The sequence below is a fragment of the Thunnus maccoyii genome, chromosome 20 (genome assembly GCF_910596095.1).
Source record: "Thunnus maccoyii chromosome 20, fThuMac1.1, whole genome shotgun sequence".
Classification (NCBI taxonomy): domain Eukaryota; kingdom Metazoa; phylum Chordata; class Actinopteri; order Scombriformes; family Scombridae; genus Thunnus; species Thunnus maccoyii.
Window position 1 is genome coordinate 15518563 of NC_056552.1, and position 27863 is coordinate 15546425.

At 39.8% G+C, this 27863-nt stretch overlaps 1 protein-coding gene across 3 annotated transcripts in view; it reads left to right on the forward strand.

The window, feature by feature from the left end:
• The window catches only part of LOC121886400 (double C2-like domain-containing protein alpha), a 56870-nt gene that overhangs the window by 2410 nt on the left and 26597 nt on the right, over window positions 1-27863 (forward strand). For 2 of the 3 annotated variants that reach the window (XM_042396327.1, XM_042396329.1), the window contains exons 1-2: window positions 2444-2459; window positions 26800-27161. In XM_042396327.1, the coding sequence (XP_042252261.1) occupies window positions 26804-27161 (358 nt within the window). In that variant the 5' untranslated portion in view covers window positions 2444-2459; window positions 26800-26803. Of the gene's footprint in view, window positions 1-2443; window positions 2460-26799; window positions 27162-27863 lie in introns of those variants that run through there. The other variant, XM_042396328.1, reaches the window with a different exon arrangement.

Consider the following 27863-nt stretch of genomic DNA (forward strand, 5'->3'; position numbering starts at 1 on the left):
AATTCAACATTTTGGCATATGCTTTTTTTTTTCTTACTAAGAGTTAGATGAGAAGATCAACACCTCTCTCATATCTGTCTGGTAGATATGAGGCCACTGCCAGGAGACCATCAGCTTATAAGTAAGCTAATGGTCTGTCACCTCTAAATTCACTAATGAACATGTTATATGTAAGTTGTGGTTTCATGGGGGGGTTGTCATCAAGACTTGCCATCATTGTTACTATGCGATGTAGCAGAGACTTCAGAAAGGTAGTGCTCCCAGCCAATATATAATCTGGTGCATTTTATTTTACATTTTACATAAAACTCTCATAAAACTCTCGATGGACTGTTACGACCTGCAAGGCGTGGGTGACTGAAGGGGATTGCAGAGTGTACTTGTTTGCTCATTTGCATATTTGTTTATTCACTCATCATTTTCTTCTTTATTGTATTGTATATGCCAAGAAGTTGATATCACTTATGAGCACTAAAGGTTGTTTTTTGCTAGATTGGAACTAGTTTGTAGAGACGTTTTTTCCGAACAAATTGGAAATTAAAAGTGTTTACAATTGTTCCAAATGGCTTGAAGGTGGACATGAAAAGCTGGCTGTCATAGGTGGGAGATATGACATCATTTAAATGCGGGGATAACGGCTCATACTTTCAAAAAGTCTTTCCTGAAAGACATTCATAATGTTACAGCAGACAACTTCACGTTAAAAGTGACTGCAATGGTCAGGAATGTGAAAAGAGAGCTAGAGAGAAGTTAAAACCCTGATGACTTTCTGACCCCTACACTGCTGGCCAATCACTGCTTGAAGTGGGTATGAATATTGGATTGTCCAATTTTAAAAAGTTGTGTGGGGTTGAAGTTTGCCCACACACCATGAATTTGTAATGACTGACCCAACAGCAGGTCAATGGGGTTGAAAGAGGTTATTAATTATCAATAAATCCAGATACCAACAGGCTTTGTCCCTGTGCCAGCCGCTACACAGATTAGGTCAGGACCACAAGTGCAGTATATGAGCAGGGTGCAGAGGAAATTTAGCCTAATTCATTTTTCCTTACAAAACACACACACACATACAGGATATTACCGTAAAATCAATGACTTTCATGAAAATTGATTGTAGTTTAGCCCAGAATCACTGACTTATTTTGCCTAAAACTGCATCTCTGATTTCACGCACAGTGCAGGTTGTACTCACTGCACAGAAAGACAGCATCTGCTTTGCATTCCCCTGGGATCTACATCTGATCTCAGAAACAGAAACTCAGGCCATCAGATATGGATTGTAGTTCATGCAGCGTGGTGGCAATGTGAACTTGAAGACCATCATTCCACCAGAGGACTTGGCTCTGAGCTGTAGTGTCAGCAAGCATACATCTGAACATGCCCTTGAGCGAGACATGGCTGTTTTGCATAAGACCCAGTGCTCTGACCTTAAGGTGGAGGGAGAAAAGTGAAAAGATAACCCTCCTCCAGGGATCAATAAAGCATTACATCCCATTAAAATCAGGTTCCTGCTCCTAAATCCAGCTGTAGACTCAGCCTGCAAAACCTGTGATCTGCACATCAATCTGATGTGCTCTGAAGATCTTCCCTCCACAGGGTGGCATGGTTTCACTACAACACACAAACAGTGGCTTTGAAACAGACTTGATGATTGACGCTGGCAGCTGGTGAATCCTGATGCCAGACAGCGATTCCCATGGCTGATGCACACAGCCAGTGTTCGCTACCAGATGACTATTATCAAAGGGAAAGGGAAGATTGTGGAGGGAACTGAGGTATCAGGAGAGAGGTGGCTATTTGTCACATGAGTTGTCAGGGGCCATAAAGGCCGAATACGAGCAGAGCTAGAGGGAGAGGCACAGTGGTGAAATAAGAACAAATGGTCCATGTGCTGATACGCCTGGGCAGACAGTGGTGGTGCCTACAGTTTCAGACATTGTCACTATATCACTTCTTGTAGCAGAGGGACCTTCTGTGGTAGACTGTGAGTGTTTGAGTACGAGTGCTCCAGAGAGAAAGAGTCATCAGTAAAGTCAAAAAGATTTTTTGGCCACTGAAAAAATCTCAGTCCAGGTTCCTCTTCAAAGAGACATATTTATTGGCTGCACACAACACAAATTTAAAACAATAATTCAACATTCTGGGAAATATGCTTTTTTTTCTTGCTAATGAGAAGATCAATACCACTCATGTCTGGCTGGTAGGTATGAGGCTACAGCCAGGAGACCAATGAACTCACCAATGAACATGTTATAGTGGCCATTGCCATGTTCCAAGTTCCTAGGCTGCTTAATCTCCAAAGTATTATGTATATATCAGTGGAGGCTGGTCCATAGAGGCAGAGGAGGTTGATCCTCCTCTATTTTTTTGAGAGGCACAAGGGAGATCAAAATATAAAAATGGATGTTATAACATGGATACTTCATCTCCATGAAAGAAAGAAGATGTCAGATAACGTGAGTCAGATACAGCTTCTCTCTCTCTGTCTCTTTGGTCGCTAATTTCATCTCTGATGGTTAAATGTCTATCTGTGTGGCTGTTGTGTGAATTTATCTCCTTAACAAGAATGCAGCAGAGATCATATAATGTGTTGTGGGTGACGTTAGTTTGCTTGTTGTCATTCATTCGTTTTTAATTGAGTGGTTGTTCAGTCACCTGTTGATGTGTGATTAATGAATGAGTGCAGGAGGTCTGGCTGCTTGCTTCTGACAGTTTCTTTAGTTTGTTTTTAAGCTGAGCCGTATGTTGAGTAATAAGCTTAAAGTAACTAGAATAACAAGTGTTAACTAATGGTGTAACGGATCGTAGTACTGATCGCCCCCACACAGTTCGGTAGGCATTTGAACTGCGGATTAATTGCAACATTTAATGTCTCATTTAAGACAAAGTAAACAAACTGCTGTAAGTACAAGTCATGGGCAGACAGCGTGTCGCTAACGTTAACAGGGATTTTGAAGAGCAACGATCAAACCAGCATTTGAGTTGTTTACCTGCTGTTTGATGTGCTGCAGCTGAGCAGCTAATTAGCATCTAGCTGCTAACTGACGTCAGCGGTGAATGTTTGTTATCATCAAGTTTTGATGATGTGGACAGAAACTGTTTCATTTACTGTTTAAAAGAGGAAGGTATGATGCCTCATATTGCAATAACTGAGCATTGAATATTTTATATATTTTATTTTATTTAAACATTGGACATCTTAAATGTTGTTTTCATTTAAGACCATGGGCAAAAGTTCCTTGCTGTTTCTTGCTGTAAGTGTGTTACAGAGTAAATGGAAAACAAAGTTTTATTTGTCTCCCCCCTTTTTTTCGCTGATCCTAATAATGATCTGATCCGTGATTCAAATTCATGATACGATCCGAACCGTGAGTTTTGTGTTCATGTTAACACCCTTAGTGTTAACATGTCAGCTTTGTAGACTATATTTTGTATGTCGTGCACATAGATCAGAGTGTGTAAGTCATGTATTTGATACATGCATTAATACTTTCTGATGTGAACCTACACTTTTAGATCTGTGAATGTTTTTAGTGCTCAATCTTTCTAGTATTCAGCACTGATCTGAACCTGTATCACATTATAAGCTTTGTGCTACTTTATATATTTCTGTATACTAAGAAAATATATAGGAAACACGTGTAAATCATGTGATATGTTGTCTGTTTTTGATCAGAACATAAATTTGTTGTCACAATAGAACAGTACTATAAATTTGAATTTCACTTTGTTGGTAAAATGACACATTTGATCCACTCCATGGCTAAAGTGAGCACTTCTTTGTTTAGAGACAATATGTATATGCTAAATGTCTTTAAAAAAGCAGCTTTTTCACCACTCAAGCAAATTGTTTTATTGGCATATAAAATTGCCCCCCACCCCTCCGATTTCATCAGGTGGGACAATGATATAGTTTGATGCAGTTTGTTGTAAGAGCCTATGTTGGTTTTCTCCCTGTCCTCCCCAATTTTTTGAGTCACCAGCCGCCACTGGTATATATATATATATATATACATGTAGAGAGAGAGAGTGATATTTGACTCGTGTTCCACTGAACTGAATCCACTTTTCTTCTGAAACCCAATGTACTCAGGAGGTCCACAGGAGGCAGGGAAAACATTGAATGAAAATTTATTTGTATACACATAAAGTGTACACATTGTACACGGTCAAAAACTTGTTTCAATCCAAACTTATTTGCAGATCCTTAGCAGCACGTTTTTTAGGGCATTATTGCACATGAGCAATAAGACTACCTCATGCCCCAATTCACTGTCACAAATAACAAAAATGTTCTTGCATTCTAGCACCCAAGAACACAAAAATAGCAAGTATTTACACCTATAATCCTTTCCAAAATACACTTGGACTGCCAATACACCGGTGATTAACTGTTGCATGAATTTAAATAATGTTAGAACATATACAGCATGTGATTACAACAGAAATAATCCAGCAAGTAAATATAAATTTACTCATTATATCTTGTTTTTTAATGTCTAAAAACCAAAGTGTAAAACTGCTAAATTGTGGTTTCATGGAGGTTATGTGCCAGGCTATTTCGTGGCTGAAGTCTTGTCATTACAGTGAGGCTGCTATGCAACTAGCAAAGACTTCAGAAAGTTTACTCTTTGCCAATAAATAATCTGGCACACAACTTTTACATTTTACAAAAAACTCTCATAAGACTCTTGATGGGCTGTTATGACCTGCAAGGCGAGGGTGACTGACGGGGGTGGCAAAGCTATCATTACGGCTAGTAAGCTAATCTGCTATTGTGTTTACTGCCAGCTGTATAAGCTGACTGATCACACCGGCTGTTTTATGAGTGTTTCTTGGAAAAAAAAAAAGAAATAGTACAATGTACATCTTTCAGTAGGAAATTTTTGAAAATTATTTTTGTGGTCTAATGGCATTGAGTTGTGTCCTCTTAATTATTTGGATATTCTGAACAGAGCTTCTCTAAAGCTGGACAACAGACCCGAGAATATGAGGCAGGTAGGTAGTTCTTATCACGCTAATGTTTGTCCAAGTACTCATTTTTCGGATAAGTTTGTTTTTAATTAGTTATTTGACAATATAAAAAGAGGGTGTGACATCATGATTGACAGCTGTGACAGCCGCTCTCAAACCTCGGTGGGACAGCTGAGGGGGCGTGTTCATGCTGCCCGACTCTACTGCACAGACTCTGGCTCCAGATGACATCACACAAGCAAGATGGCAGATATTTTGGCTTCACATTTGCATAGTGGTACGAAGTGGAGTGTCATCCATATTTATATACAGTCAATGGTTGTAGCGGTTTGTCCAGATTCTCCCTTGTAAAACCACAACTTTTACATTTTTGGTTTTTGTTTGGATTAGAAAAGGCACTATAACATGTCACACACAATGCAAGTTACCATGACACGAAATGCAGCAATTGGTCCAAATCGCAAGCAGTCTGTTGATTTGGCCATGTCATGTGGAAATGTTGCTGTAATTTCCCAAAATTGCAAGCTCTCACAAATATTGCAGACAGTTCTTGAATTTGCATTAATTATTTCGATCGCAAAATCACAATTTCCTGGAGGGACTGATCAGTGAGCTTTAGAAGTAGCTACAGGCAGGCGGCAAAGCTAGTTCGCCCTGACTTTATGCTAAACTAAGATAACTGGCTGCTGGGGGTAGCTGTACACATACAAGACAGATAAGAAATTGATCTTCTCATCTAACTCTCAGCAAGAACATGAAGAAGCATATTTTCCAAAATGTCCAACTATTGCTTAAACAATTTCTTTTTTTATCATATGTTGGTTTAGTTTTGGTTATATGGAGATATATAGAGAAATTTGCATTGACAGAAACAGGACTGTTTCGGATCACACCTCAAAAAAAGACCATTACCCTGAAACCTGCATGAATTATGAATGTACTGTATGTATTTTCCTACTCCTGAAAGTGCTTCAGAAACCACTGGAAACAGGATAATGAAGACCATTATGCAGTTGCACTGCAGCCAAGCCAAACAGCTTCAAAGATATCCCCCACTCGCCACTGCTAATTATCAGGCCGGAGAAATTTCTCCTCATGTGATTATAATGTTTTTTGAATTGCCCCATTTGGAACAGTTGAGCTCCAGTAAGCAATACTGTTTCTTCACTGTGGTGGTTAGTTTAGTTCTGCTTGGTGACAGGCGGAAGGTACAGTAAGCTTGACTAAGCCTGACAGACTCGCTCCCAGGTTGCCTCTTAGGGATGAAGGATGGAGTGGGAGAGCATCACATGGGTGTTGGGGTGCTGGCAGCCTTGACTGCCTGAAAGGAGGATGGGCAATGAAGCTTTGAAAACAACTCCAACTCATTTCTTCTGATTGGAAAAACATCTTTCTTTTCTCTATAGGTCTTTCCTTATCAGGCTGATTTATTCCTAAAACATCATGAAATTATTAATATGTTGGTGTTTGGTTAAAAATATTGTGATATATATATGTATTTAGTATTTGAGCTATTCTCTGCAGACACCTCAAAGACAGTCTTTATCACTTATTTAGCATTTTACTTTTTCACTCATTTTTGAAGCTAAAGTGCCAAACATTATCTTCCAGGTGCCCCGTTTTGATGCTTCTCTTTGTCCTATATGATAGAAAACTTAATATCTTTGGGTTTTGGACTGTTGATTGGATAAAACAAGACATTTGAAGACATTGGCTTTGAATCAGGGAGAATGTATTAGGCATTTTATTAAAAGATCATTGATAAAGTGATTGAGAAAATAATGAGAATAACCAATAAATAATGGCAATACTCATTAGCGGCCCACCCTTTTTGGTAAATATATATATATATGTGTATATATATATATATATATATATATATATATATTGTGATGTTTAATCCTTCATATCACCCATCTCTACTCCAAAAGATGTAGCAGACTCTGTAAAGAGAAGATTCATCATTAGGTTCTGAACTTCCCTCTTCACATCAGACAGACTGCTCCAAATAAACCACTCCAGTCTGAGCACACAGAACACAGGAACAAGAAATAGAATCTCTCCCTGCCGTTGTGCTCCTCATCTAACGTCATAACCCCTCATGTAGAGCTGCTCTTGTCAGAAATGGCATTAAGGCTGACTGTTGTGTCCCATGATGGTTAAAGAGATGGTTAGGTGGTTGGAGGAGGAGCTAACAAGTGTGTCTCCATCAGAACAGCAGTTGGAGCAATCATTGTCATTCTCCCCCCCAGAGACTCCCTCTTAAAAATACCCTCGCAACCTCCTCACCCGGCACCCCCATGTGCACCCTCACCCCCATCCGTGGCGGGCCATGATACCCGAGTGCTATTACAAGTTCCAGCGTTGCCTAGCAACTGGCTGGCAGATTACAATTGGGGCTGTACATGGTGGAGATTTAACACTGTTTATGGGGGTGTGTATACATGCGTGTGTGTGCATGCATTTATGTGTGTGTATGCTGGAGAGGGGACTGGTGTTTGAGTGAGTAATGTGTGTGTGTGTGTGTGTGTGTGTGTGTGCGCATACTTGCATCCATAATGACTGACATGGTTGTGTGTAGGATGTGTCACCGGTGCCCTGTTTCCCCTGCAAATTCCAGGCAATATACTGTAAACTTGGCCTCATGGCGGTGATAAAAACAAAATGGATCACAGGTGTCTGCCTTGTAAACCTACAGACATACACCCCTTCACTACTTCTGCGACTGCAGGTTCATTTCACAGTATTGGAGCTTTAAAGGCTTAAATGGTTTGGGTAATATGCTTATTCGCTTTCTGGCAAATAGTTAGATGAGAAGATGGATACCACTCTAATATCTATCCATTAAATATGAAGCATCAGTCAGCAGCTGGTTAGCTTAGTTTAGCATTAGGACATTTAAGATATTTTGTTTGTGTAATCTGCACAAAAGTGTAAAAATTACAATTTGCCATTTTACTGGGGGGCTTGTGTCAGACTATGTGTTGACTGGGAGCAGTGGCCAGGCAACCAGTGGAGACAAGAAATAGTCTGGCTGTTAAATAGAAAATTGACATTTTTACACTTTGGTTTTTGTATGGATTACACATTAGATATAACATGTTAATTAGCAGTGTTGGTCAGTAACATATTACTTTGTAACGTGTTACAGTGACATAATTAGGCCACTTTTTTCAGTAACGAGTAGTGTAAGGGACTACAATTTAAAGCTCAGTATTTACGATAATTGCATTACAGTTACTAATCCCAATAACGCTCTGTTACTTTTATACTTGGGGGTCGGTGTGCTCGCTGTCTTACTGGGATTGATGGAGCGTTGATATGCTCTGGAGGAGGAGAAATGTGACTCACGGTAGTTCCAAAGTTTTCTCATTCACATGTTGTGTGTTCTTAGCTGGTTTGCCAACATTAAAGTACCCACACATGATCAGCAGTAAAACCGCTCTACTCTGGCTGTGCTTTTGTTTTCCTGTGAAGAGAGTGGTGGCCCAAGTAGACAGAAGTGCAACCCTTGGCATGGCGTACCGCTCGGTTGCAATTGCGCTCAAAGTTCCGATTACTTCAACTTTGACTTCAGTTGCTGCTGACCTTTCAAAGTGCAACAAATGAGATAACAGCTGTATGTGACGTAGCCGGAGGCAACGCATGCAAGCGCTGCGCCTTTCCTCTGCACCATGGATGTATTTTAAGAGCTGGATACGACGCTGCCGCTCAGCCTTGCGGCCAATTTTTCCTAGTGGCCGCTTGCGATATTACAGCGAAAAATCCCCAAAAAGCATTTTACCGATAGACCACCATTGTAAAAGAAACGTCTGTACAACTGTTGACTCTTTCTATTATGAATTTTTGATCTGTGGAGGTTTAGGTCTATGGGCTGAGCGGGAACTTGTGGGTGGGGCTAGTGGGTGAAACACTACCGCGTATATTCAGTGTGCCGCATACCCCTAGAAGTAAACCTGGAAGCTAGGAACTTTTTCGGCATATGCACTAGGTGAGCAGTTCTTACTGGACTGAATAGGTGCCGTTTTCGGTCCAGTATCCAGCTCTTATAATACAACCATGCTCTGCACCAAGTGTCTGCACTATGCTCTGTGCCCTACCTCACGGTGAGCGAAGAGTAATTCTTATCATCTGAAGGCAGCTTTAGCTTCGGGTACGCCTACATTCAAGAGTCACCTGACACTAGTTTAGTTCAGATTTAGAGGGTGTGTGAATCATTCAGCTGAGGTCAGGACTTCTTGAGTGCTGTGTGCAGTCACAGAGGCTACGCTAACACTAGCTGTCGATGGTCCCTCTAAACTGTTTCCTACCTGTCTGATAAACCACAACACATCATTTTCTATTTCTACATGTGTTAAATACAAAAGACGCAATGTGTGAGTGTGGAGGAATTTGAGTTGTTTAAAGGCAACTTTGACAGAGCTGAAAGCTGAGTAACAAAAGTAATGTAATGTGTAATGTAATGATGTTTGCAATGAGGAATGTGTAATGAAGAATTAATTACAATTTTCACGTAACAACACTGTTAATTAGTTATCTTTTGAGGTGCTGGTGGGATGCTGTTACCTTTGAAGCCAGGCTAGCTGTTTCCCCCACTTCAAGTCTTTATGCTAAGCTAAGCTAACTGGCTGCTGGCTGTAGCCTTATATTTAACAGACAGCCAGAGTGATATAAATCCTCTAATTTAAATCTAATTTCTGACATTTCTTCCCACAAGTTTTTTCTAGTGTCTACACAACAAAACAAAAAAAATGTTGTCATACCTTCCACCTTCTTTCAAATCCGTATAAATCTAATTTTATTAGAATACACAGTCCTTTATGTCAGTCTGATTCTGATATTTGTCCTGTGAGCTTTGCTATGAAAGCATAAGTGCACTACTGGATAATGAAAGGTCACTCTTGAAGTTAATGTTCCAGGCATCAATTGACTTGGTTGTCATCTGACAGCCCTAATTCAGGTGTTTTTTTGAAGAGCCATTACTCCTAGACTGGAAAATTCAGACTGGGGAGCTTGGCCAGACTTGATAATGTTTTCATTTATCTCATTCTCCTCCAATTTGTCTTGTTTGCTCACCCTAAAATGAGACACTTATTGTTGTTGTTTAACATTTAACAGTTGGTTAATTATAGATGAATGGATGATGATGAATAGTGAAGGGAAAGAAATGCTGATTGTGTAATTTGTAAGGTAATCCTGGCAGTTAAACATGAATTTGTAAGGCTGTTTAGAATATTCATGTGTTATTGTTTTCAGAGTAAATATCTCACAGTACACCGCCTAACATTAATGACTTGTCTCTTCTCAACAAAGGCACAGCATTCTCATATTTTTTCTCCAATAATTCTTGCCTAAATCCCCAAGATAATTCAAAACTGTTTGTGAGAGTGAAGGAGGTGTGTCTGATATGTGAAATCAATATCTCAACAGAGCTGGAATAACTTCAGTCTCCTCAGTGATGCGTTTTATAGATTATTTGATTATTTGACTGTTTTCTCGTAAAAGCCTCTTTTATTCTCATCTTTCAGAGATTTCAGGAGATTAGAAAAATACTATTTAAATTGTGTGAAATGAGCTCGATAACTCGCGGCTTCAGAAATGTTTATCTGACAGCCCATCTCTTCTTCTTCTTCTTCTCCTCCTTCCAAACTCGTCCGTCTTCCCTCTGTTTCTCTTCTTTTTCCTCCCTCTCTCTCCTGTTTCCTGTTCTCCATTTCTGTCTCTTGCTCAGATTCATAATTCATTAACTTTCACTTTCAAACACTTTGACAGACTGCTGATTACAGCAGCAAGCTTATATCATGTGGTAAAGCAGCCGAATAATAATAATAATAAAAAACAGACATCACATGTCAAAACAGCATTTTGTAAATGATCATTAATCAAGTTGTTTCATGTGCATTATGCAACGCACTGTCTTTCACTTCCTCGGTCTAAAATTAGCATGTATCTGATATTCCCATATGAAATCTCATTAGGCTAGATGTCACCCTCTGATTAGATCTTCAAATAGCAATCTGTTAAAATCTGTGTCTTTTCTTATCTCAAGTCATACACATAGAGATATATCATTTATAGTCCCAGGATAAAAACTTCAAGTTGGTCAGATCAAAGCCACTGTTGGTGTATTGCACTATGATTTGTTTTGATGAAATAATTCACTCATGAAGTGCAAGCCACAGGGTTGAAACCTGCCATGTGAACGTCATTTAAAACATACGAAATCACCCGTGACATATGTGTGACGCTGCCAAAAAGTTTATAAAACACTTGACTTAGAGTTTTAAATCAATATTCACTTGTGACTTTGCTGTGAAACGGTACAGCTTGAAGCACAGACGGTCTCCGTTTGAGAGGCTGTTTTGGCCATGGCAGAAAGCCACTTTTCATACGAAATATCTAATAAAACAGTATTTTTTTCTTATTTAGCCGACTGTGCAATGACTTTATAAAGACTGCAAACCGACACCGCACTGGAAATCTTTTCCAAATGCCCTTTCAAGCCTTTTTGCATATCAATGTACTTTTAATAGAATTCAGTTTTGAATGTGGCTGGCTGCACATCACCTGAGGCTGTATGTGTATACTTTTAAGAGAAAAAAAAAAAAGAAAGCAAGTCGATGCCATGCTCCCATTTTAAGAGAACGTTTCAGCACTTTACACTTCAGCTCAGATTTAGACATTGCTGACATAACAGCTTGTCAGCTTGCATTTTTGTAACTGAATGTATGCAAAGCTGTGAGATTTAAGAGACGTAAGAATTGAAAAAGTGATGTGCAAATTACTGTAAATATTCATTTTACAGTATTTTTCACTTTAACATCAGAGACTATATTAAATTTTAACAGAGCATGGCATTGACACTGTGATCTGCCATCTGTGATGAAAAATATATTCTTTGGATGAAATCAGCCACCAACAGGGACACTATCTATAGCTATATTTTTAAATGTAGCCTTTATCTGTGATTGAAAGAGAGCTTGGTTGCATCATATTTCTACCCAATATGTTTGCTTTGAACCAGAAAAGAAAAGTAAAAGTATGAAAACACAGTAATGTGTTTGCCACATTTATCTTTCTTTTTGTCACTCTACCATTACATAATGCTGTCAACTCACAGAGCAGTTTGTTCACGTTAGACTGAGCCGGAACTGAGCAGTTGTTGAAGCTGCCAGCATTTGATAGAAAATCACTGGATCCCACCCTTTTCAGCTTGTGTCTCCTTAAAATGAAGCAACTTCTTCGTGTGACCCTTGTCACAGGTTTAATATGTCTAAGAGTTGTGAGCAGTTCAACCAAAGTGAATTTCCCCTCTCAAGCTGTTCAGTGTATTTATTTTTAAGAAGAAGTGTTTCATAAGAAGACTTGTTAAAAAAAAGTGTCAGAAGAACATAAACATAGTTTTAAGGAGAAGAAATATATATTTTTGATTCCCAGCTTTCCCAATAAAAACTGAAATACATTTTTTGCTGAGTAATCAGTGTATATACAGTATCATTGTGTTTGTTTTTAACGTGTGTACTTATTTGGTCATAATTGTAATTTCCAGGAAGAAGAAAAGTTTTATTAATATAATAAACATAATAAATAATATAATAAATGTGACAGCGCCATCACAACTCTGTGTGGGAGTTGATGATGACTCATCCTGATAACATGATGTGTCCTCAGAAAAGTTCAATGTTGTCATGGGACAGATGTCTTAAATCACTAATGATACATAACTAACACTAGCCTTATTGAATAAGGAGGAAACAACCATTTTATATAGAAGCTATTACAGCAACAAAGAGCTCCAATCAGCACCACGGAAGTTATGCGTCTTCTAGCAACTTAAATATCAGACTGCTGCCCCTCCATAGACTGTATAAAGAGATGCAATAGCGAGATATAGAGGTGTGACGTCACCCAGGGCAAGTATCATAATCAAGTAACATCAAATTTGCTGCAATATTGCGGAAATAGTCTGACGCAGTGCAAATCCTGGTGGCAGCAGGAGAGCGAACTGTCAATCACAGCTGTCAACCAGCGCCCACATGGCAGACATCAAAACTACTATAAGTCTTCAAATCTTATTAACAGAACAATAATTTCCAAAATGACCTCCAGCACACTTACTAGAGGGCCCGACTTTAGTGACTGATACCATAATGACTCGTTGGAAAAAATTATTGACTTAGTATTTCTAGAGAGAAGTTGATGTGTTTTGAATCGGAGTCTACTGGCATCCCACTTCAAGGTACTTCCGCATTGGCTTCAGCCTCAAGCCGTAGTAGTAGTTGCCTCTTGATGGCCCCCCCAAAGGCTCAAAGTTCAGTGCCCACAAATATGTTTAAAAAGGTTTTATCTTCTATTCAAAGCAATATGCATTACATCTGTTGTATCATTATATTTTATAGCTCCCTGGGGAAAATGAGGAGCATTCAAATTTCACTTCAACTTTAATTGTGACCCTCCAGGTTTGTCTTGTGATGACACACCAAAATCTGTTTTCCAAGTAGTGCTTTACACCATTGAACATGCAGTAATGGTGATAGATAACAATGTCTGACTAAGTAACAGTTGAAACGCCAGTCATTTGGGTTTGGTAAGAAACTGTTACTGTCCGCTAAGTGTGGGCAATGGCAATTATCTTAAGTGCCTGCCTCTCCTCTATAATTCCTCATTTAGTTCAAAAAGACATTCAGTGAGCTGAAACAACCCATAAAGTTATGTTAATTCCTGCTTTTTCCACAAAGTTTATCTGTCACAGCCGAACAGTTTGTGTATATTACCGATCTCAATGATAACAGATTTTTTTCAATATAACACTTTATCTAATAAGTCATAGAAATGGAGGAGCTTTTCTTCTCTTGCATGTAAGATATTACTGTACATGATTGAATTAGCTGTGTCCTCTATCCCCTGCACAGAGTTTTAGGTACATGATTATATCAACAGGCAGAGGAAGCTGCTGACAGACACACACTACACGCATAAAGATACTACACACATTGACATCCCTTTACTATGAGCAAATGTAAGAACACAGACGTATGAACATGCCTGTTGTGTGCATGTGCACATTAGGCTGCAGGGCTCATAAGCTGCTGTACACTCATCTGCACACGTCACAGTCGGTCATGCACTCATGTGAACTTGTTCTCAGTCCTCCATGACTGTTCCAGCGGTTTGTCTCCATATGGCAACCAAGGCCGCTTGTCCACCGTCACACATCTCTTCACTGTCTGCCTGTTTATCACGACGCAAACATGTTTTCCCTGAGAAGAAAAAAAAAAAAAACTCCTTCAAAAGCACACTTAGAAGAGAAAAGCTTTTAGAAATGTTTTATGTTTGTTCCTTCCAGGACCAATTTGCACCTGCATCAGTGGACATCTAATAATGTCTCCCTTAGTCAGAGACTCTCTTGTCTCTTGATGAAAAGCTCCATAGGGGATGAGTTGGAAAAATAGAAAAGGTAACTGGGACAGCACCCAGGATGGGTTGCAGTGAGTAAAGACGCTTTGTACGCAGTATACGAAGCTCATTTAGATCAGTTCAGAAATGCACATGCTTGGGGCTAAAACTTTGTGCAGTTTCCATTTATTGTTTCACTCTACCTTGACTGGACTTATGAAGTAATAAAACAAAAGCGTGTATATTTTTTGCCTCGAGCCTGTGATTCCTCTGGATCTTTCTGGATTATCAAGTCATTAGATGAAAGGAACAAACTCTGCAAAGACTGCTCCTCAGGTAGTCAGGACTTCTTTGTGAATCCTTTAGTGTTTGTCCTTCACACAGATCATCTTATTACATATTGACTGGATCGTCTCAAGTGATAAGAAAAAATTGTATGAAGAGTTTTGTTGAATTGTATTAATCACCTAAACTAAGTCACTATGTGTTGAACAGGATACTCTGCTGCTGATATTCTCCCTCTAACTTATTACTTTTTAGGGAAATGTCAGCAGTCCACTTTTGTGAGGCTTATTAATTATGTCTGACTCTGCAGACGAATAGGCCCTCTTCTTAAAATCTGCCCCCATCCCCCACATCCCCCTCTTTTGTGGGAATTACATTAATAAATTACTGTTACTGGCTTTCTACTTGCAAAGCTTTTATTGCACTTACAGTAGCATAATTAGTGTAGTCTCCACCGCTGTCTGTCTCTCCTCTGCTCCCCTCTGTGTGTGTGGAGCTGGAGGGGCTGAGCCCTGCCCTCTGTGACACTCAAGAGAACAGAGGTGAGAAACCTAGCGCGACCATAAATGACAGCAAAACGCAGTAGAGACTATGTATTTACCTAATTTATGTGCACTTGTTTCATTGCAGCTCAGTGTGAGAGTCTCTACTGCGTTTTGCTGTCATTTATGGTTGCGCTAGGTTTCTTTCCTCTGCTCTCTGTGTTTCACTGACGGCGGGACTCAGCCCCTCTGGCTCCACACACACGTGGAGCGGAGCAGAGGAGAGACAGACAGCGAGAACTACACTCATTACTTTACAGTAAGTGCAATTAAAGTTTCGTGAATAAAAAGCCAATGAGAGCAACTTATTAAAGGGGACCTATTATGTTAATTTCCAGCTCTATATTTTTTTTTATTTTTTTGGACTCCACATATTTAGAGCTATTTGTTCACAAACAGTTAGAAATAATGCAGGGAGGAATAGTACAAGCCACAGTGATGATGATGTTTGATGAAGAGCTGAGGACAACCAGCACACCTCCAACAGGCAAACTACTTATTTTACTTTGCCGTGCTGTGTAATGGAAAAACAATCACAATCACAGTGTGCCAGCTCAACTTGAGTCATAGCTCGGTGTGACTACCCCCAAAACAATGGAAAAATGTCATAATGTTTATCAGAGCAGTGAACTTGCGTGCTGTGAGTGGAGCAGATGATCATATAAAGAAATCCATCACGAGCCATAGTTGGCTTGGGCTGAAAGTAACAAAAACTGTTTGAAACTGAGTGGTCAGAGCAGTCTGAAACCTGATTACTTCTACATAGGTTTACTTCATTATTTGACACATTGGCCACGTTTAATATGAACATCCGACATTGTAACATCATATATATATATCTTTATATCTATATAGATCTTTGCAAACTACTTCTTCTTCTTTTAATTTCCAGCAGACTAGACACAAGGCACTGCATTGCTGCCTCCCGCCGGTTAAAAACAACAACGCATTTGGTCTTTGCAAACGTATATGATGTATATGTTTATTTGCATATAGAGCAGGGAGGTGAGATCCGATTAAAAGTGGTCACTCGACACACATGATGCATTCTAATGCCAGGTGTGAACAGATGTGCTTTGTGCTGTCCACTTGTGAACGGACCACCCAAGATGCATGTTAATGGCAGATGTGAACAGGGCCAGAGACTAAATAAACAGCAGATCTAGAGTCATGAATGTGTTTTTTTATGCTTTTTCAGACACTCCTCCTTCTTCTACCTACCTTCCACCTAAAACCTTCATTTGAATGCAGTTTCCTCTCCTGTCTGCCACTCTCCAGCACTATCTGTTGCACTCCTGGCGTCACGACAGCTGCTGTATTTCTTATTTTAATGTGACTAACAGGCTTCTCTTTTCATTTGCAACATAAAGGCGCATTTAGAATGCTAGCATTTCAATTTCACACAATTATGGGCCAGTGAATCATGCAGTACATCATGGTAGCTCTTCTCAAAGAGTGATAATACTGAAGAGCTGGTGTACCAGAGTGCAGTGAGAAGCTTGAGCCCTTTCTCTGAGATCGGTACACAACAACCTTCAGTCACATGGCTGCAAGTCAAAGAAAAGAGGACCTTGGAGATCTCAGATTGTTTCTTTTATTCTGCTCATCTATGCTTGGCATAATATCAGCATTAGTGGAAATGCATTTTATACCTTAGAAAAATCTGTAGGAATCATAAATATTCAGCTCTGTATCAGAACATAGTGTACAGTGTTTATTCTGTCTTACATATTTATGACAGCTTTTATCTACAAAGTTTAACTTCATTGTACTTATTTACCACATATATATAAATATAAATATAAATGTAAATATAAATATAAATATAAATATAAACACTGCTACCACCTTAAATAAGAAACTGTACCACTTACCTCACCTTTACACAAAGTAAAAAAAAAAACTGGTTTCTGAAAACTCAGACATGTGAGCCCTCCTATAATATACCACCTATGTATTATCATTATTATTAGTTTGCTAACTTACTGCTCACTTGTCCTGTGCCTGTTGCCAGATGGATTGCTTTGCATGACTTGGGTATGTATGGGTGTACATTCTAGTATTTGCATCATGCAGTCACATTTTTTGAGGGTCAACAGTTGCATAATGCAAATGTTAATATTAACACCAGTAATTATCTGCGTTGGCTTCTACTGTGTCAGTAACTACCTAGAACTATATTTGAATGACACATATTAACACTATATTGCATTTAACTGCAATTTTGAACAAGAACATGTAAGCGAAAAGGCTTTAAAGTCCGCACTACTGATTATTTAACATCAAGTAAAGAAAGCTCACAAACATAGAGCCACCGTTTTTACTCACACGACTGTATTTAGCTATTGACTTTGTAAAAAATCTCTTTATTTCTTTTTTTGAAGGACACATTTCAGTGCTGAAAATTTGCTTTGACAAAAACAATAATTTAGCTACTAATAATAACAAAGGACAACAACCTAAAACTAATGTTAATTAATTGTGGGTTAAAACTACTGATACTAAAGTCACTTTAAAAAGGAAAATGCTGAAGCTTGAAGTAATTTAAAAATTCATTCAAGTCATACTGTTTTTATGCGATGAGCTGAGATTAGCTGGTTATTCATGCGTCACACTGCCATCAACACAACTGCAGCCCCATCGTGCTTTCTAGCTGGAAGGAAGCAAGACGCCTCAACAGAAAGGTGTGGGGGGGCGGGGGGGTCTGTGTGTAGCAGGCAGAGTTGAATACAAATTAAAAAAATACAGAAACGTTACCTTAAAGTACCATTTAAATAACTTTCAAACTATTTCTATTAACATTTTATTAATGTTAATAATTCATCTTATTGCTTAAGGGTGCTTTGCATGGCTGATGTGTGCAAAATGGGTTAACAGTGTTGCTAATTTGTGTTCTGTTGTATCATACTGTTTTATAATGAACAGTGTTATTATATTATTGATGATTGATCAGTGTTTTGCTGCTTCCTCCTCTTGCTTGAACATACTAATTTTGTTGCTGTTGTTGTTATGTCAGTGCTTTAATGTTCCTTGTTTTTATTTCTTCAAATGTCACTTCTCTGGTTTCAGAACACATCTTCCCAAAAGGCACGTTTAAAGAAATGTCATTGACAGTAATGTGTGTTGTCATTAAATTAAATATAACAAATATATGAAAGGTGATAAACCAACAAATAGAAAACAAAAAGCACAAGTACAATGACAGGAAAATATATAATAATTTCAAATTGGGCCACGATTGTGTACAATATGTTTATTCTTTATACAGAAGGCATAACTGTGTAGCTGTACAGTATAAGTGACTTACTCACTTTATAATTGGTTTGAAAAACCACTTCTGTCAGTGTTTGTCGTCTTGTCATGTGTGTAAGAAGGCCGACTGGTTCGCTGATGTCGTTTGTTCTTGTCAGATCTATTGTGGACTCTGTTGTGGTCAGCTGTTTTCACCAAAGCGCTAGCACCCGTCCCCGACATAATTGGTGTGGAGAGAGCACATAACGACTATGCATTTATAATGAGGAGATTTTCAGTCCTCATAAGCAGGAGGACGTCGAGGCAGAGGAGAAGAGATATGACAAAGAGGGAGGGAAGAGGCAGGGAAGTGGAATAAAGCCCGAAAAGGTGATATGAGGATTGAAGGGTTGACAGAGTTGAAGCTCAAAATTATAGTGTGTTTGTGTGTCTGAGTATGTGTGTGTGTGTGTGTGTGTGTGTGTGATTGCGTAAATGTGTGTGGCATCAGCTTTTTGCATGAAGCCGTGGGAGTCATCTTTCTCTGGAGGCTTGTGTGCGTCGTATTGCTGTGTTAATGCATTCATGCATGTCTGTGCCACAGCATCAATTTAATGGAACCACAACATGTGTGTGCGTGTGTGTGTGTGTGTGTGTGTGTCTTTGTACGTCTTTGTGCGACAGAAAAAGAGAGGGAACTGGAGAGGGGGCATACGAAGGCAGAGACATGAAGAACACCACTGAACAAAGACATCAAGCAATTTTTGAAGATAACACAAAAAAAGCACCAGTAAGTCTATTCAACAGCCTCTGCCGTGTGACAGATTCTTGACTCCTGTTTTAGATAGACAGAGAGTTTCAGAGAGTGTGGACTCGAAACTGAAATAAAGGAGGTTAAAAGAAAAGAAGGACAAGTCAGAAAGAGACAGAGAGAACACCAATTTTGTCCCTTCAATAGACACAAGAGGGAAATAGCATGTTTCCCCTTGTCTATCACTGACTCAAGAACCATTAGCTTAATTATATGGAGGAACTGAAGAGACTGTGTGTGTGTGTGTGTGTGTGTGTGTGTGTGTGTGTGTGTGTGTGTGTGTGTTTGAGAGATTTAGCCACCATATATTAGTTCAGACTTAACAGAGAGACAGAGAGATTTAATGAGATGACATATGTTTTTAGACATTTTTTTCTCAAACAGAAAGCACAAAGCCTGCATTTGACAAGACATGCTGTGTGTGTGTGTGTGTGTGTGTGTGTGTGTGTGTGTGTGTGTGTGTGTGTGTGTGTGTGTGTGTGTGTGTGTGTGTGTGTGTGGCTACTTCACTAACACTGTGGGGACATGAATTAGTTGACACAGTCACATTATGGGGACCCAGCTCTCAATTATGAAAAACCAGGTCCCTGCAAGGTTAACAATTACATTTTTGGGTTAAGACTTTTAAACCCTCGGTGAGGCATGTAACCATTCTCATTACTGTGCATTAAGTACAGAACTAAAGCTGAGAGGTGATTAGCCTAGCTTTAACTTAGCATAAAGACTGGAAGCAGATAGAGGCAGCCAGCCTGGCTCTGATCAAAGTGAAATATATGTCTAGCAACACCTACAAGGCTCACTAAATAACACCTTTTTTTTGTTTAATCTATACAAAAAGAGAAATGTAAATATTAATAATAATCATCTACATCTACAGCACAGGTGTCCAGATAAAGTTGATGAGCTCAGGTTTTAGGTTTGGTTTCTGGTGCAATGGTGGCTACCAAACCTAGCAACCTCACTGTGACAACTAAATTTTGGAAAGCTCATTGTGTCTGGCTTTTGTTTGCCAAGAAATAGTTAGTAACTGCCTCTAAAACGGAGGGAGATTCATGTTATTTTAAATAGTTTTTAATGTAATGCTGCATTCATGCAATGTCTGTGGAATGGAAAGCAAAGGAAAACCTCCTGTTATTCTGACTCGGGAGTATTCACGTTATTTCAAAATGCACTGCTAGAGGTTAGTCAACACCATTTAAATAACATAAATATCATATAGTAGTTCATTAGCAAATGTAGGCCTATGGCTCCTTTTAAATTAGCTTAAACAATTCTATTAGTGTTACATTGAATTTTATTTAGACATATCTGTAAGAAATGGTGGCTTTGCTGCTATTTTGCCACAGGCTTATTGACACATCTGTAATTCTTGCCAAGTGGAGGCTATGGTAGTCAATATCTTCGACTCAGAATTACACCTGCGTAGGAGGCTGACTTGAACTGTTTTTCCCACTCGGCTGCTCGCAATTAGAGTCAAAACAATATGATGTGAACATATGGCACAGACGATTAAGCTTTATCAGGCAGTACTTTCTTCGTAGGGTAAATTCATTGTTGGTTTTGCTCTTTTTATGGAATTTGATCAAACAAATAAATATATAGAATAACATCAGCTTTATCCTTTAAAGGGGAACTCCCCCAATTTTACATATCAAAATCTATTTACAGATTATGGGGATTAATACAGGATAGCCTATGTGAAAAAAGTCACATAAAGCTTTTTGTGACTCCAAAGGGAGCTGTGCGTCATCTGATAAATCACTGTTTAGGGCTGAAGACTTGAATGAAAAAAATGTGGGGTGAGGTCTTCTCTACTTGAGGCTATAGCGGCTCAAGGATACATTAGGCGTATCTAGCATGAGGCTGCATTCAAGCCGACAACAGCCATGTGTTAAAAAAAACTGGTTGGTGGGGTTGTGTTGTTTAAGGTACTAGTGAGACAATTAAAGACAATCCAGGAAGTCCTGGTGGAGCTGCACATTAATGCATTTAAAGATTTATCGGACGCATAAACACCACCCAGCAGTTTATAATGTACAGACAGGATTTTAAAACTCAGGAAAATTATCGTGGCGGCAACTATTTTATCTTTCGTCACAACATTCAAAGTGAACAACAGAAACACTGCGTTCACACCAGGAATGCGCACTTACATGTATGTGATTGGCCAATGCAACTTGCAAGACGTTGCAGGATGTTGCGTTGCAGTAAAAGTTGAGCCCGGTTCAACTTAATTGAGAGCAGCCTCCTGCGTTAGCATCCCTGCTCCTTCAATGCACTCCTCCCATTCAAATGAATGAGATGGCTGCACATAGAGCTAATGTTGGTCTGAGATTAAGATAACCCACCTGAATCTCCAACTGAACTGTAGGCACCAGGTTTTGACAAGGAAGAGGAATGCGTGGAATAATAAAGATATCTCTGGTTCTGCAGCATTGATTTGACTCACCATGAGTCTGATAGTGTTATAGGAGAGGAGCGGAGTAGTGTTTTAAGGTTAGATCAAGTCCTGATGGAGTGAATGCAAGTCCTCCCAAGTGACAAAAACAAGTCTGAGTGTGTGTGATGATGGTGGGGGGATGCATGAGGGAGTGAGGCGAAACAGTCACATGCACAACAGACTGTCAAGGAATAACTCCCCGCTGCCTCTCTCTCTCTCTCTCTCCCCCTCTCTCTTCCTCTTCACTCCCTCCCTCCATCCTCCATCCTCCTCCTTCTCCTCCTCCAGCATGCCGCTTTCCCTCTTCTCCCGTCTCCCCTCTCTCTCCTGTCTCCCCTCTGCTCCTCATTTTCATCTCAACTTGAACTATCCGTGCATTTAATTTTTAATGATAAACGTGGAGCTTGCTCACTCCTGCTCTCCCTCTCTTTCTCTCTCTCTCTCTCTCTCTCTCTCTCTCTCTCTACTATCTGCTCCTCTCTTCGCCACCTGTTAGTCTCCCTCTCCTCTCCGCACTGGAATCCCCTCTTTTTTTATGAGGAGTTTCACACTTGAGCTATCACTAAGGTAAGTCAACATTTTTATTTTTTTTTTTTTTAAATGCGGACAGGGCTAGAAATATTCATTTTAGTTTAAAAATGTGTTTTTTTTTCTTCTTTTCTCATCTGCCTACATGAAATTATCTTCATATTTCACATTTTTGTTAAAAATTTTTTTATTTCCTTCTCTCACATTCTCCATCTACATCTTCACTTTACTTGTCTGTGTGTTTGGTTGATGTATGTGTGATTTTTCATGTTAATCGAGAAATGTAGGTGCATTTATTGTGCATCATTCTCACACAGCAGGCAGGTGCAACATGTGGCAGTTGGTGTTTGTGTCTTTTCACCTACTCCTTTACTTTTCTATCACACCTTCTAACATGCACTGACTCATAAAACACTCTGACACACACACATTGAAGTTTACTCATCCCTTGCTGTCTGAAAATAACTTGGCTCTAATTGACAAGGCTCACTGTCACTGTGGTTAGCTATAAATGATGTGCTGACTATCGAGCTCTAATGAGTAGCTACAGTGTGCAGCGCTGTACTATACCATCTGCCTGTCAGCCAGCAGCTTGTTATTTAAAGGTGAACGGAGCCCGCCGCAGGGGCCTATTGTATGTAGGACACAAGAGAAGAAGAAGAAAACCAGCTGAGCGAAGAGACGGCGAGAGATCCTCACATACCTACAGGTGGAATAATGGTGTCTGATGGAGAGAGATGAGAGAGATAAAGAGGGGAGAAGAAGAAGAGGTGGATTTCAAAGGTGGAGATGAGAAGGTAAAGGAGAGGGGTGGAGGAATAGAGCGTCCATGCCTGTGATATGAGTCTAATTTAAAGTGAAGGAGCTAAAAGAGGAGGAGGAGGGGAGGTCGCATGTTGCAGTTTTCAAAGATATTCCTGACTCCTGGCTTCTGGCAGCTACATTCCTCCCTCTGGAAGCTGGAAGCATATGTATCTTCACAAATAAATATACAATGGGGCCATAAATGATATACAGAACTGTATGTGGTTGCATAACAAACAGCTACAGGGCTGCTGTTGTATGTAGATGTAGACAAGTTGGACCATTATCTTATAGGCGTATAGGAATTATGTAAACTAGTCCCTCCATGTGCTCTAACGCTAACAGTCATGTATGTAAATGAGCTTTGGCGCGTTAAAACCTGTCAAGTGTGAGATGAAATCTGCGCCTTATTACTCGGAGTATGCATTGTGACACTTCTCAGCAGCAAGATGATGATGAAAAGAGAAGATGAGAGAGAGATTCCAGCTGGCATCATGAGAGCGATCAATCATGAGCTCCCTGCGAGCTTCTGCTTCCCCGCAAGCTGTGAGCCACCAGGCCTCCCGGCTGTACGTGTGCTTCTGCTTCTGCTTCTGCTGCTGCCACTACTGCTGCTGCTGCTGCTGCTGCTTCTGCTGCTCGGGCTGCTCCGGCTTACGGCCACATCTGCCAGGACTGGGAGGCGACTGACTGCGCACATTATATCAACAGACACCCGCTCACAAACCAGCAACAGCTGCATGGTGTGTGTGTATGGTGCACGTGTGAGACGAGATGAATTAATGAAGTGATGGAAGTGTGTTTGCTGATATGCTTGTGTGAACGTACTGTTATATTTGTGTGTGTGTGTGTGTGTGTGTGTGACTTGCTACGAGGGATTATATATTACTCATAAGGACAATCATCTTTATCTGTTCATCCAAGTTAATTAATCTTTCAATCAATTCTGGCCATAATCATCATCATCATCACTGAGAGTTTCATTTACTTGTTTTCACCTTCTCCTTAATCTCTCGCATAATTTATCTTCTCGCTACATTTGTCCACCTCATTTTTGAAAAACTGAGGTTTTAACAAGAAGTTCCGTATCTCGTCTTCAAGAGCAGGACTCTGAGGTTTATTTCAGACTTCGCTGTGCTACTTAATTGAGCAGTGATGAACTCTGGCCAGTTTCTCTGGCCGTCAGAAGTCATCAATTGTGTTATTATGGTCCATAGAGAGACCAAAATGGCTGCTGCGGCTTGGCAAGATGTGCATCATTTTACATTCCAGAGCCAGTGGAGTGTCAAAATCCTTTCAGTGAAACGAGTCGAGGAAGTTTGCCGGCTGGCATACTGCAGCATGTTTCATGAGTTTGTTTCATCCCCAGCCAAGGAAAAGCTGGATAAACTGTGTTGCGCATCACCCACTGTTCTGCTCACAGCAGAGAGACCGGACCATACATGACAAATGACCCTCGCTCACTGCAATTCTGCTGAAGGTCAACAGTCAGAGGCAACGATTTGAGAGCCACTTTCTGCCAGGGCGTCATTGCTCATATTGACCGTGTTCCTGGTGACTGAAGGGTCTGAAATTAATCTGTTTAATGGTCTTGACCACACCAGCACATTTCAGCAGGAAATCTGGAACAGCTGTAGTTTTGACGAACCATATGCATTTCAAGCAACAAGAAAATGCTCGGACGTTTTAGAAAATATCTCACTGGTTTCACAAAAGCAAATACAGTGTGAAGGACTGACAGAGCTTGAAGAAAATGAGAGATTTTGTTCTACAACTATCTGACAAACATCATCTGCAATTTACATTGTGGTGTTGATTTAGATGTCGACTGGTCAGAAAATGTTAGTATTTTAGTATAATGTTAGTGTGGCTGTTCAAAACACATGCCAATGGAATATTTCTTCATCCAAAACACAGAGTACAAAGTGGAGATTCATCTGGTTAATTACTCTATAACACTGCACGGTTATGGACTTCTTAATGTGTAACAAGCTCATTATTTTAAATGATTGTTTTGTTAAATATACATTATATATTTTGGTGTGTTTTAATTCATATTGATAACTCAGTTTCCAGACCAACAAAGCAAAAATTATCTGGTTATATGCAAATATTGTTAATAACTAAATAACCTGCATCATCATGCTGCTAAATTAAACATTACCTTGTGCTTTATTGTATCTTGTTGTTCTCAGTGTACATTTTTTCTTTACCTCACTGTTTTAATTACTTATTTTCACAAAAGACCTTCTAGGAATGGGTGTTGCAAATTCGCATCCATTATAAACACTATGATACTTGCATCATTCTCAGATTGTCCATGTACGCCGTGTCTGTCTTTATCAAATAAACCATAAATAAATAATCAGAGCTTAATTTTTCATCATAGAAACATCAAGCAACATCTGCAACACTGTTGCTACTTGAATTAGTTATAATCTGAACATAACTTTGCTCCAAAGATCATCTTTTTAATCTGATATCTGTGGTGGATATGGTGGTGTCAGGTCACGTGACCTCCTCAGTGATGTTGACGTGTATTCCCAGCCTTGGGAAATGTATTGTAAGCCGTGTGTACCAACGAGGGCCATGACTGTTGACCTGTATTTCCTATATCAGCGATAGCAACTGGAAGTTAGGAGACAAAACTGGAAATGGAACAAACGCAGCGCATAAGGTTACTACAGTCATTAGAAGAGAGCATGATCTAAGACCTGCAACTACATTAAAACCTACCTTTCTGAGTTGTGTTGCCCCTTTTCATTTTGCCATCTCTAAACTTCACAGACCTTCAACTCAGCCATTTACAAAAAACACAGAACAGGTGCAAAAAACAATATTTACAGTGCATAATTTATCTTCTCAGTTTCAAACGATTAATACAGAGAGAGCAGTAGGAAGTCCAGCGGGGGTGGGGTTGGGGGTTTGTTCAGTATTGAGGACATAACGCCCCCTCAAGGCCAACTGTCTTTAGAAAACAAGCTGTGAGTTTTATATATATATATATATATTTGTATTCCAACCCCCTCTTTTTTATTTTGGGAAGAGGCCAGACACATCAGCCTTGTGGTCACTCCACTCCCTGCTACCACAACTTTATATAATCATCAGGACTCTTCATGCAAGTGTACTGGAGAGTGTTCCACCCTGTAAAGACTTCATCCCATAATTACCTGTCTGCCTATGGAGGATTGTTAAGTACTTTAGATAACATGCGTGCCTGGGCTGCTTACACACTCTACAATTTCATCAAGAATGATTGGGATTCGGTGGAGACCCCTATTGTACATCATCCTTTATCCCCCCTAATAGGTTTGCGTTCATTCAGATGTATTCAATTGAAATGCAAATTTGTGCGCAACCTCTCTGCTGCATTTTGTCATCTTATTAGTAATGCCTTTCTTCTAAAAAAAAAAAGGAGTTCTAATTATGATGAAGGAGTTTTCAGTGTGAGAGCAGTTTGAGATAAAAGCTTCCTATCACAAGTCCTTCTTCTCATCTATGTAGCAAACGTGAAACTCCTTATTATGTGTGACGATATCTCAGAGATGGCCAGACACAGGAAAAGATCCTATCTATCACTGAACACCTTAAGCTCACCTTGTTTCGCTTGGTAATATAGAAGAGAAATTGAGAACAACAGCTCATATCTGTAGATCAGTGTTCTCACTCTTCCTTTGGCTGAATGCATTCTGAAAATTCTGTTGTTGTATCGCTGAAAAGTCATAGATTTCTAAAAATCTAACTATTCCTCACTCGTTCCCTTTCTGTGTCTTTACCTTCAGCCCCATGACTGTGCGAAAAGGAAAGCGTCTAGGCATCTCCATCCAGGAGCACATGGCCATCGACGTCTGTCCGGGCCCCATCCGCCCCATCCGTCAAATCTCTGCCTACTTCCCCCGCCTCTCACCCACTTCCTCCTTCTCAGAGCCGCTCTCGCCCAATCAGCCGGGGGCTCCCACCACACTCAGCCCCGGCAGCACAAGCCAAGGTGGAGGGGCCACTGGAGGTGGAGGAGGAGGTGGAGGAAGCAGCGGCCTGTTGTCACCGCTGTTACCAGGGGCGGCGGGCGGAGGGGGTTCACTGTCAGCCATGAGCAGCATGGACACCTCCATCGAGATCGACAGCTGTGACAGCGATGATAACAGTGAGTCACCTGAAAGTGATGACTTGGTTTCACCGGAGCTGCTTGAGCGAAATTATAAATTAAGTCAACATTGATGTGGATTTGGGATAAAATACTTTAAAAACAAATCAACACTGACCATTCACTAAGCCCAACTACCTTTAACGTAGCTACAGTATTTTATTATCACACAGCACATATACAGTTTACAATGAAATGTCAGATTTAGCATTTGAAAATGTTAGTAGTTTTTAAAAAATGAGACTTTGATTTCACGCAGAAGTAAACAAATGCAGCTTCTCATTTCTAGCTGATGACCGTGGACTGAAATGGGTGAAATGACAACTTTTTAAAACATTTCTAATCATGTTGAAGAACTTGAACGCCAGCTGATTCATTTTAAAATTAGAACTATGTAAGAAGGGTCTTAAATATGCACTTTATAGTTACATACATGATATAATTAAGATTGAGGCTAAACCTAATGCTACACGTTCCAGGCAAAAAGTTAGCATTCTTACTGGATGATGATCCATGTAGGAGAGCAGCAGTGTGAGCTACAACTATCGAAAACATACCTGTAAGAGCAACGCAAGTAGCTAGATGCTTTATTGTTTGCATTTTCAAATAGTGTACTTCACTTTTACAAGAGAAAAGTTTTGAGAATGAGTAATAACCAATGAGTTTGGCCAACGTAACACTATCTTACGTACGTTTTGCCGG